This window comes from Trichomycterus rosablanca, chromosome 1 (assembly GCF_030014385.1).
Source record: "Trichomycterus rosablanca isolate fTriRos1 chromosome 1, fTriRos1.hap1, whole genome shotgun sequence".
Taxonomy (NCBI): domain Eukaryota; kingdom Metazoa; phylum Chordata; class Actinopteri; order Siluriformes; family Trichomycteridae; genus Trichomycterus; species Trichomycterus rosablanca.
In genome coordinates, this window is record NC_085988.1 from 65,468,249 (window position 1) to 65,483,181 (window position 14,933).

At 36.4% G+C, this 14,933-nt stretch overlaps 1 protein-coding gene across 1 annotated transcript in view; it reads left to right on the forward strand.

Moving 5' to 3' along the window:
- Positions 1–14,933, forward strand: part of camk1da (calcium/calmodulin-dependent protein kinase 1Da) — an 89,040-nt gene that overhangs the window by 62,958 nt on the left and 11,149 nt on the right. The window contains exons 3-5 of the mRNA XM_063005396.1: positions 662–736; positions 9,568–9,706; positions 10,093–10,219. Of these exons, the coding sequence (XP_062861466.1) occupies positions 662–736; positions 9,568–9,706; positions 10,093–10,219 (341 nt within the window). The remainder of the gene's footprint in view (positions 1–661; positions 737–9,567; positions 9,707–10,092; positions 10,220–14,933) is intronic.

Here is a 14,933-nt window from a genome sequence, read left to right on the forward strand (position 1 = left end):
ATAACTAAAAACTGAATAATTTCAATATAATAATAATAATAATAATAATCAATATTTTATTGTTGTATTTAGGGGTCCAAGCACCAAAGATGCTGAAACCCCATTGCATTTGTTGGAATGGTTGTTCTTCTTATGTAACTGCAGTGCTAGGTGGCACTGTAACATGCAAGATAATGTTTTGCAAACAACGATTGTCCGATTAACATGAAATTTGGCATAGTGCATAATCCTTCTTCAGAAATAGATTGGGCCACAGTGGGCTAATTTGTTTTTGGACTCTTAAAATCACCACTGCTTTATCCTGGTCAGAGTCATAGCAGGAAACAACCATGTCTTTGAACTCGGGGAGGAAACCGGGTCACCCGGAAGAAACCCACACAGAGAGACATGAAAACTCCACACAGAAAGGACCCTGGTCGCCTGTTTGGGGAAATCAAACCAGGCCCTTCCTGCTGTGAGGTGACAGCTTGTCTGTCCACAAGCTTTGGCTTAATTAGGTTATGCCAGGCATTTATTCATAATACAAACGCAAGTCTATATCTCAATGGCTGAAAATAAACAGAATTAAAAGAACTAATGATGATCTAGGCATATCATACCATCATAGCATGGGTATGCATTAAGTCTAATTTGCTCTTTTCCTTCTATTTCTTTTTTCAAGGATCAAGCATGAGAATATTGTGGCCCTGGAAGACATCTATGAAAGCTCTGATCACTTGTACCTAATAATGCAACTGTGAGTATGCTTCTTTGTAGCATGTTTTATAGGTTCGTGTTAGTTGGCTTGTCTCAAATGTAGTAGTGCTCAAATGTGGCAAAAATATGATATGATAAGTATTTTGTCAGTGTTGAGTCAGGAATACTTGGACAGGTATTCAAAAACATCTATAGTGCTTTGAGGGCTGTTAATGATTGATCATTAATCGACAAATTAATTACCTTTGAAATTATTGGACTTACTTTAACCCAAAGTTAATACAAAAGATTACATAAAATTAAAATAATATGTACAATACAAATTTCTATTTCTACAAATTTGCTATACTTTGAAATCATGCACTTTAGATTCACATAAAGCTGCTGTAGTTCTTGTGCAATACTTGCAAATGTAAATATTTAAAATACTTTATCTTAGTTATTTCTTCCAGTTTTTTAAGTCTTAAGTTTTATTTTATACTTAACATAGTTATTGTTATTTATATTTTATTATGTTACACACACCGAGACCTAAGTAACTGCATTTCGTTCTAATCATGTACATGGTTTTGAATGACAATAAAGCTGAGTCTGAGTCTTCTTCTGATTTCCTGAATCGTTTGTTATATTGTGCACTGTGCAGGGTAAAATACTTTTTACAAATGCACAAAAAACTATGTTGATAGTGTTCAATATTTTTGTATGTTTTTTATTTAATGGTTTTGTTTTTATTTGCAGTTGATGTACTTTTTGATATTTAGACTTATTTCTTTATTTCTATTCCATATTGTGTGTGATTGTTAAATTGTTAAATGTTAAAATGCCTATAAAATGTAAAATAAATACAGGTTTTTGCAGCTTTAGGTAATTAACACCTACTTCTCAATTTGTGTTTGAAAATGACAGTATGAGTAACAGTTATCCTAAATGTCCAATGAATTACAATTTAAATAGCTTAATTTGGTATGTCTTATTTAAGTGATGCTTTGTTTAGTAACAGGGCGCACATCTGGCCTTTTAAATGGCTGTTAAATTAAACCTTATTATTTACACTGATGTTATATCATGTTCTAATAACATTGAGCCTGTACTAATAGTTTATTGTTGTGCAATAGATGTAATTAGGTTCTTTCATTGTGAAAGGTTTAGAAATAGACTTAATCATTTGAAAAAAAAAAAGTGCCCTATTGAGTTTTTGATTTGCTTTGCTTTTGACATAACACTTACAGTTACTGAGCTTAAAATGTCATGTTAATTGCTCATTTCAGCATTTAGTGAGTTAATGTCAACTTTCAGTGCACTATGCGTTCTACTCTCTCAACCTTCCAACTTAACAGACACATAAAGCGAGGCAGAGCGGGTGAATCTGACCTTTACTTCGGTGTAGTGCAGCTTTCTCCAGGTGCATTATGATAAGGCACTGTAGGTTGTTGCAGGCTGAAAGATGGGGCTTAGTATCAATAAGCAAGAGGTCAAAGTAACAACATCACAGAACAAAGGGCTAGAAAACAAATGGATAATCACTGTTGATGAAAGGGATGCCCTTATTCTGGGACCTTACTGCAGACCGTTTTCTGCAGAAGTGCGTATCTGACAGAAATAAAATGACTGTGTTTGTGTAGGAGAGAAAGGTTAATGGAGCTGAGAGAGAGAGAAAAGAAATCAAGTGATGAATAGCTTGTACTGTATGCTCAGAAGCTCATCTTAGCTAAAAGCACAAACACAAAGAACTGTGATTGTCACAACAGACATGAATACATATGCTTTTCTAGGAACATTTTAACAGGTGTGTTCATGTTTTTCAAATATAGAATGCTATAACAGCAGGTGCTTAAACAAAAAAGCACACTGAACACAATTTGCAGTAGTACAACAACACAACTGAAAGATTTTGTATGTTAAATTTGAAGACCAATAATAAGGTTAATATTTAGCTTAAGATTTACTATTTGATACAATGGGTGCTGTGTAACGGAGATGATAACATAGATCATTTATCAATAATCTGTTATAAAACATAAATGTCTCTAAACTGGTCAATTCAAACCATTACACAATCTTTAGAAAAAAGAAAAAAAAACTAGTTAAAATGTACTAAAAAATAGTCTCTAACAATAATAACTACTTTAATATGTTTGTTTTATATACAAACCCCACTGTAAAATTTGGGACAAATGCAGTAAAAACAAGAAGTTGAGAACTGACATTCAACATTTTGGCTGACCAAACTGATTGTACTTACTTATGTAAATATAAACACATTTTGAAACACACCCAAAATGAGCATTCAAGTCACACGTTTTGAAATATTCCACAATAAGAAGGTGATTTGGTATGGTTTAAAAGGAGAATCCACTGAAGGCTTAGTCTTTGCAAGCAAAATGGGTCTTAGCTCACCAGTTTGTGCCAAATTTTATGAGAGAATTGTCCATCAGTTCAAAAAGAATATTCATCAAAGCAAGATTGCAAATAATTCAGGTCTTTCAAAATCTGCTGCACATAATATTGTAAAAAGTCAGGGAATCCAGAGTAATTTCAGTCTGTGTAGTGCAAGGCTAGAAACCACTGTTGAATGTGTGTGATCTTTGAAGCCTCTGAACTGCATGAGAATCTTTTATGCACACGAACCAAAGACGGAGGAAATGTACTGTGGTCAGATAATTTCATGTTTTTGATTGTTTTGTGGTAAACAACAATAAGTTCTCAGTACCAAAGATGAAAAAGGACCATCTAGACTATTATCATACACTAATACATAACAAAAGAGGATGTGTCCTGCTGCCATGATATCAGGTCAGCCCAAGTGCTTGAAATTATGATAACAGAGACCATTGTGGCACCACATGAAACTATACCAAATAGTATGTCAGATTAGTCCATTACCAATCATATGATTAGTTCTCTGACCATAGGTATGAGGCAGTATGAAGTCAGACACGAAGTTTTAGTTTTAGCTTACAAAATTTAAATAATAAATTCTAAATGACGTAACTGGTTATGTAGGGAATGTAATGACCTTTATAAAGCTGCTGGGAAACCTGCGGTACTGTGGGACAAGCAGGTTGCTGTTTTAAATATAAAAAAACTGTTTTAAATTCATGATAAATGCACTACAGTTTGCCAGACATTTCTGGAACTTTTGTTCTATGACTGCGTCCTTTGGTCAGATGATACCGTATGTAGAGCTTTTTGGCAACAAATGCCAAAGATATGTTTGATGCAGACATGTGTGTCTTGTTTTTATTTAAGGCTGTGAATAACTTGTTTCTTACAGCAGTACAGTAACCTAAAGCACATCTCAAAATCGACATAAAAATTGTGCACTTGTGGCGCAGCGGTAAAAACACATGCTGGAACCAGAGCTAGATCTCGAATACATCGTATTGAATCTCAGCTCTGCCTGCCGGCTAAGGCTGAGCAGCCACATGAACAACGATTGGCCTGTTGTTCAGATATGGGTGGGACTAAGCCGAATAGGTCTCTCTCTCATGACTGGTGCAATTACGATCTCTGCTGGCTGATTGATGGCGCCTGCACAGAGATGAGAAAAGAGTGCTCTCAGGGTGTGTCTCTCCGTACACAACGCTGAGCTGCACTTCACTCGTCAAAGTGTAGGTGATAAGATGCATACGGCACGCTGCCCACGTGTCGGAGGGGGCGTGGGTTAGCTTCGTTCTCCTCAATCAGAGCAGGGATCGGCATTGGTGGAGAGGAAGCATGACGCAATTGGGCAATTGGACACGTGAAAAAGGGGAGAAAATGCATAAAGAAAAATTTTTTTTAATTGTGCACTTGCCATGGTTATCTCAGTCCTGAACCCCAGAAAAAATCTCTGAAATGAGCTGAAGAGAAGAGTTTACAGACATGGACTTCCTAATGAAAAATCTGGAGACATTTTGTATGAAGGAATGGTCTCTGGTGTCCCATGTGTTCTCCAGTCTTATTAAGCATTATAGGTGAAAAACTGTTATTTTAGCAAAGGAAAGCTGCACAAAGTACTAAATTAAGACAAATGTACTCATAGAGGTTTCTTCAAAATTATTTAATACCTCAAAATTATTTAATTTATGATATTTTTTGTGTTAAACTATGATTGCTGTGGGACTGCAGTGTAGTCTGTAAAGTGTACAATTAAATGCAGCAACCTTTGCTCTTATGTAAATATAGTTAATGCTTTAAAGCTTCCTTAAAGTGCTGTTTAAGTTAGAACAAATATTTGTGTGTGGTGTCTGTCAACAAAGAACAGACTGGTCTGATTATCGTACAATCTGTACAACTGAATGAATCAAAGCAGTGTGTGATCCACTGGTGAGCATCGGCTCTTGTAACGTCTAACAGGGATTAACATTTTAACAAGTTACAATATTTTTGTATCCTGCTGCCAGACCATTTTAAAACCTAACAAACCTTCATGTTTAAAAATGATGTGATAGGCAGAGAGAACATTAAAATGCGGTGTTTAGGGAAAGACTGGAAAGCAGTGGTTCAGGATGGTAGCTGTAACTTACACATATGTAAACAAAATTATTAATGTGTTTTAATAATGCAAACACCTCCTTTACAAAACTATTTTTAATGGAACTCTGGTGGCACAGCGGTCTGTCACGCTAGCCAGCCACTGGCCTGCTGGGCAACTACACAGACATAATTAGCTTTGGCTAAGAGGGATACCAGACCCTCCACAACATATGCAAAATGCATTTTCAAAAACTATACTGTATATAAATTTTAATTTAAAGTATTTTTCTTTACAGTGTTATAGAGAGGTTTGGATAAACCTGGCCAAATTTAAAATATCTTGAAATATCTTTGTTGTTATTTTTCAGTGCTTTCCTCAATTGTAGTCTACATTTTTCTTCTTCTGCCCTCTAGCGTCTACCTGATGATAGACCGCAACCTTTTAAATAGAACATTTATCGTGCCTGATAATGTGTTCAAAGTATCTTAAATAATACTTTTTATATTTAAGTTTTGTTGTTTTTTTATTAGGTATGCTATAAGGTCTTTTTAAGACCTGTTTTGCAGGTCTATAGCACATTAGTTGTGAGGATTCTAACTGACATCGAACTTTAGATGGCAGATTATTTACATTCTCTAAATGTCTAAACAGCTAACATCTCCCTTTGTGTATCGAAAACTATTAAATTGTTACTGACAAGCTGAAAATGTTAAATAAAATACACTTGTACACATTTATTAAAAGGTAATGAGAAGCATCTGCAGTTAAAAATGACTTCCGTCCTCCATATGAGAATTTTTTTGTGAGATAACTCATGTCATACTGAATGACTTTGCAGGTGAGAAAGCACATGGAGCTCCTTCGTTATTCAGTCAGAATATTGGTCAGAATAAGGCATTTTGCTAGGCAGCATTTTAAGGCATCTCAGGAGCGCGTGTAGGATGACGTAACAATGTAGTTGTTGATTGTTTTAGCTAAACCAGCTGTTAAATTGCAGCGTTTAAGGCAGACATTTCTGCTGACAGTGTGAGAAAACTAGAGGCCATAGAGGGAGATAAAAACTAATTCATTTTGTGTCTTCTTTCCTCCCATCAGAAACCTCATTAGAATTTAAATTCCACATAGTTAATTTGGTTGCTAGCTGTGACCCTGCTCGATTCAACTGTGGAAACGTGTGTGTGTGTGTATACATGCACACACCTTAGTTCATGTTTGTGGAGCGTGGAAAACACTTAACATAAAGCTTAGAGATAAATATTAGTGTGTGTGTGTTATAAAATTACTTTAAATATAAAGATGTTTGACCTATAGAGTCTGTAGGGTCATTTCTGATGTACTACAAATTGTGCCAGTTTAACGTACCACAATTTGTATTGTCACTAACTATGTAGCATGTATGCAAACTTAGTCTCCCTGTTATAACCATGGATGTAAGATGGTTGGCTAAATGTAACAAATAGTGCACACACACATTAGAAGTCAAGTCAGGTGGACTGTGCTGTGATTTTTTTACAGGTGGTAAAAGTAAATAACAGCAGATGCTGATCTTTGCGCTTCAGTAATGAGATCAAACATTCTAAGTTAATGTGATGTTCAAAGGACTGGAAGCTACATACATGAGTAGATGGATACTAGGATGCTAGGATACTAGGATTTGGCTGAAAGCTCAATGCTGTGCTGTCAGCCATGAGAAAAAAAGCTAAAATGATTCATTGCACTAAACAGACCACTGAGAGAATGGAATAAAAAAGTATGCCTATTTCTTAAGTACTCCTTGAGTGTTTGTTTATGAAAAGCAACAGGTTTGTTGAGGGCTTTCTGAAAACATGATATTTGCTGTGTAAAAAGTAATTCTATATTTAAACATTTAATGATGTATAACTTTGAAGCATAGTCTTCTAATTGTTGGTGCTTATTATTGTGTAAAGCAAATTAGGCTACTTCTTTGTGCCTTTATAAATAGGGCTTGTTTAACTGCACAAAGCATATTGAACTTTGCCATAATTATAAAAAAAACCCAAATTTGCTTAGGGGGCAGTGAGAAAAGTGCCGGCCCTGCTTGTTTTACTTTACTTTCGCCCTAAGCCGGATTAGGGCGGAAAAATATGCGCGATACGCTCTACCCACTGAGCTACTCAAACACTGAAGTAATAACAGGTTGTTACGCTGATAAGCCTGCACACACACGGCGTTACTAAGACTAAAAGTGAACACTACTTAAAATAATAACCAAAGCTTTCTAATTCCTCCGTTAGCAGCAGTTTCCTTCTGTTTCATACATATCGCCCTGTCTCAGTCTAATCAGCAGCTTTTCTCTCCCATTGATAAAAATACACCACGTTTAGTTTCCAAATAAGGAACGATTACGTGTGACGCAAGCACATAAGTGCGAGCCCTCCCGGAACTCATTCAAAATGCATTGCAGTGCCTGCAGTTCGAAAAAAAGAGCCTTAACATGAGAGTCTATGAGAGCAACCCGGGGCGATTTTCAGTCAGACTGAAGAAGCCCCAAAAGGGGCGGTACTGTACGGAACACAACTCGACGCTGATTGGACTACGATATTCAGAGACAAGACAGACTGTCACAGCTAATTTAACACTGGTTGAATATGATAGAAAAATTTCTTGCCTTTCGCCCTTTGGTGGTGCGTCGCCCGATCGCCCTAAGGAACGAGCCGCCCCTGGTTTTAAAACCATGTCATGTTTAATAACTAATTAAAAAAATATTACATTAACAAATAATTAGTAAATGCAATTATGAAATCATGTTGGGTGCTTTTAAATATGTAAGTATGCTAGACTTATGAGCACTGAATAAGTGTAATGTAGTGGTGGAAATGTAGGGACTGACTAATAGAAACTCATTTAAGCTACAGTATGTGCAATCTGTACATTGCCTGAGATGCATGTTAGATGATGTACTTTTTTTATTGTCTTTTTTTGTGGTGGTCAGTTCAAAAATGTCATATATAATGCACATTAAAATGCTAATATGATTAAAACAAAAAAGAATCTTGCAGAAAATCTAAACTCAACCCTAATTTTTTCAGTTTTAAGCGTTTGCATTTTCCACCACAAGGGGGTGCAATGTCAGGTCCTTTTGAGCAAGAAATCTTAAACGATTCATGTTTTTGAAGTTTACTTTTGCTATAAACGGTTTCATTCTCATGGCTAAATCATTTAAACAAATAATACTTTTTAGGAATATTTTTGTCTTTGACTTTGAAAATGCTATAATATATAAATATGCAATTAGCACATTGCATTTCAGTTTTAATTGTTATCACATTGATAAACTGATTAACCGATTAACTTCTAGCCAAACATTTAAGGACACATTTACACATTAACTTAGTCAGACCCCTTGACTTCTGCATACTATGATATGTACTGTAGATTTTTATATAGTAATTTTATATAAATTCTATAATTTAATTCTTAGACATTTATATTTTGAATGGATATGATTGTCATTTTCCACGGTGAATTGTCATCCTGTCTGGGATGTGTTAGTACATTGAGCCCAGAGATTCTGGGGAAGCCAGATCCACCACAACCCTGACCAGGATAAAGCAGTGGTAAAACAGTGAAATATTATAAAACAATGATTGCCCTTTTTTACCCATTAATCTACATTCAATCAAACATTATTGATGATGGGGAAAATTTTCCCAAATTAATAGAAAAAATTAAAATCTCCAACCCTCAGTACTTTGTGGATGTCCCCTTGTACCTGCTTTTTAGCGACACAATGCCAAGCCACATTCTGCACATTCCAACACTGTGGCTTTGTAGTAGAAGAGTTGGAGTGTAAGACAGGCCTGTCTGCAGTCCAGCACTGTCTCCTATTGAGAAAATGAAACACAATATAGAACAACAGAGACCTCAGAATCTTAAGAAGCTGAATGGTTATGTTAAAGAAAAATGCCAAACTCCACTGACAGCTACAATAACTGGTGTCACTAGTTCACAAACACTGTGATATGGTCCAATCTTACCTTTTTTTAGTACTGCAACACATTTCAAATAAACTGATGACATCAACTGTTTGAAATCAAGTCATTGTTTTATATATTAATTTTTATTTTTATTGGTATTATTTACTTTTGAAATGTTTTTTTATTTGTATTTTTTATACTGTCCCAACTTTCTTCTGATTTGGGGTTGTAAAGGAAGCCAGATATCTTGCAGATAAAATCTGACCAGGATATGCATTTGGTTTTCTGGTCAGTCATTGGACATGCTTGTTGTAGATGTAAAATGACTTTTTGGGCTTTTTACTGTTTAAAGTAATGTGACTAAGTCTGATTTAAGTCTTATTCTGGTTTTTATGCTGCCTGTTTGTAAAATGTTCCCTAATGATCTCCTCTTTGTCTTGTGCATATTTGTTCTTGTCTCCTCTATCTCTGTAGGGTTTCAGGAGGGGAGCTGTTTGATCGTATAGTGGAAAAAGGATTCTATACCGAGAAAGATGCTAGCACCCTTATCAGACAAGTACTAGATGCAGTCAACTATCTTCACACCATGGGCATTGTACATCGAGACCTAAAGGTGCAAAAAAGCTAGAAGTTTTTTTAATAGTCTAACTGTCAAAATGGATCAACACTGATGATTTTTATTAAGTCTTAAAAATAGTTATATGAATATGGGACAAAGATGCCAATTTATTGCATAGCTTTGGTCACCCCCCAGCCAATCATGTCTGTGTAGATGCCCGGGCCAATAGCAGGCTAGCATAATAGGCCATGTATTTTAAAGCATCTTAATTTTATTGGTGTTTCAATAAATAAAACACACTTTTCTAATTTTGATTAAAGTTACAGCTTAGCATAGCAAAGCATTCGAGTAATGTTCTGGGTCATTGGTGTTAAGAGGGTGACTATTGGATGAAGTGTTCTACTTGAGAATTACAACACTTTTGTTAATGTGTTTTTTAGCCCGAGAATCTCCTTTATTATAATCCTCAAGATGGCTCAAAAATCATGATCAGTGATTTCGGCCTCTCTAAGATGGAGGGCACAGGTGATGTTATGTCCACTGCCTGTGGCACACCAGGATATGTGGGTGAGTAAAGCAAAAGGATAATTTTACAATACAGTTGTTATTCTTCTAGTTCTAATTGTTAAATGTTACATTTTATAGACCAGCATATTAGCACATGATCTTTACTCCTATGCAAATGTATAGATATGCGTTCAATAGCATGACTGAATAACAGCACTTCAACAGTGATCATCTTGTGTATCTGACCCTGGAGCAGGCTCTTATCACACACTGCCAGAGCCCCCTGCTGTCTGTACTGCTTTGCTCTTTGGATTAAACAACCACACAGCTCTGATCCAGCACAGCCAAGCATGTCATATACCAATGTCATTCCTGCATTCATACATAATCACTAATAATCATTGTTTTAATAAACACTGTATTGGGTTGAAATATTTATTTGATTTAAAACTGTCAGAATGTTCACCACAGTATTATGAAAAGTAAAACTCGCCACTATTTTGTAAGTAAATGTTTGAGGAAAGGGTTCCTCAGTGGTATAATGGGCTTAACCAGGCAAGTTTAGCCCATGGGTTAAATTCGGTAGAGCATGCTTTAGCTGTACAGCAAATGGGAAGCTTTTACACATTTATATTGTTAACAGGAAATGTATAATGTATCAGTGCAGAACTACTGGTTAAAATAGGGAAATAATTTGCAATTAACATGTAGGGCTCTTTTCAAGATAGCTAGCTGCAATCATTTGAGTTTTATAATTGGTTTGTCTTATTAGTGCTTTGATGCAAAAGCCTTGTTGGCAGTTAAAGCTTTGAGCCATCAATGGTAACAAAAAATAGCTTTTGGCAGCGTGGTGATTCTGTTTTTTCCCTATTTATTTTTTATACACTTTAGTAAATTGTCTTTTTCCCCCCAAGAAAAGAAAATAATATTATTTTATGTAGCAGTTGCACATTAAACATCATAGAACAACCAAAAGACCAAAAGTGCCAAGATATTTTGTGTTAGTGTGGGTAGGGAACTTTGCATTTGTCGAGTATTAGACTAATTGTACTGACAGGGATGTGCGTTTGCTTTGGCTCTATAGCGTTTTACATTTAAATGTTGGTTGATTTAGATTTTTGTTCTTGAAGGCTTAAAGAAGCCTTTTCTTTATCATGACAGACTGCAACTTATTATGTAAAATATTCCCAGACACTGGCTTTTAATATTGGAACCAGGTATAATTTGCCCAAAAACACACTGATCAGCAATAACATTAAAACCACCTCTTTGTTTCTACACTCACTGTCCATTTTATTAGCTCCACTTACCATATAGAAGCACTTTGTAGTTCTGCAATTGCTGACTGTAGTCCGTCTATTTCTCTACATACTGTTTTAGCCTGCTTTCACCCTGTTCTTCAATGGTCAGGACCACCACAGAGTAGGTATTATTTAGGTGGTGGATCATTCTCAGCACTGCAGTGACAATGACATGGTGGTGGTGTGTTAGTGTGTGCTGGTATGAGTGGATCAGACACAGCAGTGTTGCTGGAGTTTTTAAATACTGTGTCCACTCACTGTCCACTCTATTAGACACTCCTACCTAGTTGGTCCACCTTGAAGACGTAAAGTCAGAGACGATCGCTCATCTGTTGCTGCTGTTCGAGTTGGTCATCTTCTAGACCTTCATCAGTGGTCACAGGACGCTGGCCACAGGGCGCTGTTGGCTGGATATTTTTTTGGTTGGTGGACTATTCTCAGTCCAGCAGTGACAGTGAGGTGTTTAAAACTCAATCAGTGCTGCTGTGTCTGATCCACTCATACCAGCACAACACACACTAACACACAAATTGGCGGCTCTGTAAACCACTATAGGATAATCTAGTCCATATAAATTGTGTATGTGGAAACATAATAGTGTTGATATAAAAACTAAAAAAAGCATTTGTTAAAAAAGCGGAAAACAATTATAGTTAACATCTGGCCAAACTTGCCAAAGGAAAATTGGCATTGGAATTAATCTCAAAAACTTTAAGTGATTTCTAAATTTGAAAAGAAAGATAAGCTGTACTCGCATCATCAAGTTATGACTACCTGCATTATCTACCAAGTTTAAAAATCATTTTGTACCACTGGTTGTAGTTAAAAAAGCATGTGTGTAATTGTTGATACATTTGTGTGTTTGTATTAAAGACATTTGGTATCAGAATTCCCATTTGCTGTATGTAGTATGGGCAAGAATGTTCAAGGAGGGGGATGGAGGGATCTAGTGTTCATGTGATTGGATACCATGCTGCATTAGAATGATACCACTGAGCAGGCAAGCTTTCAGTGTAAGTGCTTGGCAATCTTAAATCATCTGACATGCCTTTTCTTTGCCTTTAAATGGTAGCAGGCTCACACATTTCTGCTCAGTACACAGTGTATTTTGGATTTAATACTACATCTTGCACCAGTTACTCTTTAGATTTCCCATCTCCTCTCTACTTTAACATTTGTGGCATTTAGCAGACACTTTTATCCAAAGTGACTTACAATATGACAGAATACAGTTTGAACAATGAGGGTTAGGGACCTTGCTCAGGGGCCCAACAGTGGGCTTACATTTGCAACCTTCTGATTACTAGTTTAGTCCAAAATACAAATCCCAGAAAAGTTGAAATGATCTGTAATGTGTTAATTCTCTTAAATCTTTACTTAAGCGACAAATGAACAAAAGCTGTTTTCACTGATCCACTTTATTGTATTTTTTAAATAGAAACATATTTAGGGCATGTTTAGCTCTGTGTTCCATCACCTTTCCTATTAATGAGACTTTTTAATGGTTTGGAAACAGAAGATACTAACTGTTCCAGTTTTGCAAGTGGAATTGTTCTCCATTCTTGCTTGATATAAGACTTCAGCTGCTCAACAGTTTATGGTCACAGTTGTTTAATTTTCCTATTCATGCTGCACCATACAATGTCAATAAAAGACAAATCTTGACTTCATGCAGACCAGTCATGTACACGCATTATGTGTCTACAAAGCCACACCATTGTAGTGCATGCAGAACGAGGCCTTGCAATGTCTTTCTGAAAAAGCCATGAATGTCCAGGGAAAAGACATCCCTCAATGGCAGCACATGTCTTTAAAATTGGAATATGCACCTCAATGGAACCTTCACACACATGTAGTTTACCCATGTCCTGGGCGCCGATGATCCCCCAATCCATGACACGGCTTTTGCCCCCTTTACTAATGACAGTCTGAATGGTTCGTTTTTTGTCTTTGGCAGAGATTTTCATTTACATTTTTGCTATTTAGCAGATGCTTTTATTCAAAGTACAGTACTGTGACAGTACACTCACTGTCCATTTTATTAGCTCCACTTACCATATAGAAGCACTTTGTAGTTCTGCAATTGCTGACTGTAGTCCGTCTATTTCTCTACATACTGTTTTAGCCTGCTTTCACCCTGTTCTTCAATGGTCAGGACCACCACAGAGTAGGTATTATTTAGGTGGTGGATCATTCTCAGCACTGCAGTGACAATGACATGGTGGTGGTGTGTTAGTGTGTGCTGGTATGAGTGGATCAGACACAGCAGTGTTGCTGGAGTTTTTAAATACTGTGTCCACTCACTGTCCACTCTATTAGACACTCCTACCTAGTTGGTCCACCTTGAAGACGTAAAGTCAGAGACGATCGCTCATCTGTTGCTGCTGTTCGAGTTGGTCATCTTCTAGACCTTCATCAGTGGTCACAGGACGCTGGCCACAGGGCGCTGTTGGCTGGATATTTTTTTGGTTGGTGGACTATTCTCAGTCCAGCAGTGACAGTGAGGTGTTTAAAACTCAATCAGTGCTGCTGTGTCTGATCCACTCATACCAGCACAACACACACTAACACACAAATTGGCGGCTCTGTAAACCACTATAGGATAATCTAGTCCATATAAATTGTGTATGTGGAAACATAATAGTGTTGATATAAAAACTAAAAAAAGCATTTGTTAAAAAAGCGGAAAACAATTATAGTTAACATCTGGCCAAACTTGCCAAAGGAAAATTGGCATTGGAATTAATCTCAAAAACTTTAAGTGATTTCTAAATTTGAAAAGAAAGATAAGCTGTACTCGCATCATCAAGTTATGACTACCTGCATTATCTACCAAGTTTAAAAATCATTTTGTACCACTGGTTGTAGTTAAAAAAGCATGTGTGTAATTGTTGATACATTTGTGTGTTTGTATTAAAGACATTTGGTATCAGAATTCCCATTTGCTGTATGTAGTATGGGCAAGAATGTTCAAGGAGGGGGATGGAGGGATCTAGTGTTCATGTGATTGGATACCATGCTGCATTAGAATGATACCACTGAGCAGGCAAGCTTTCAGTGTAAGTGCTTGGCAATCTTAAATCATCTGACATGCCTTTTCTTTGCCTTTAAATGGTAGCAGGCTCACACATTTCTGCTCAGTACACAGTGTATTTTGGATTTAATACTACATCTTGCACCAGTTACTCTTTAGATTTCCCATCTCCTCTCTACTTTAACATTTGTGGCATTTAGCAGACACTTTTATCCAAAGTGACTTACAATATGACAGAATACAGTTTGAACAATGAGGGTTAGGGACCTTGCTCAGGGGCCCAACAGTGGGCTTACATTTGCAACCTTCTGATTACTAGTTTAGTCCAAAATACAAATCCCAGAAAAGTTGAAATGATCTGTAATGTGTTAATTCTCTTAAATCTTTACTTAAGCGACAAATGAACAAAAGCTGTTTTCACTGATCCACTTTATTGTAT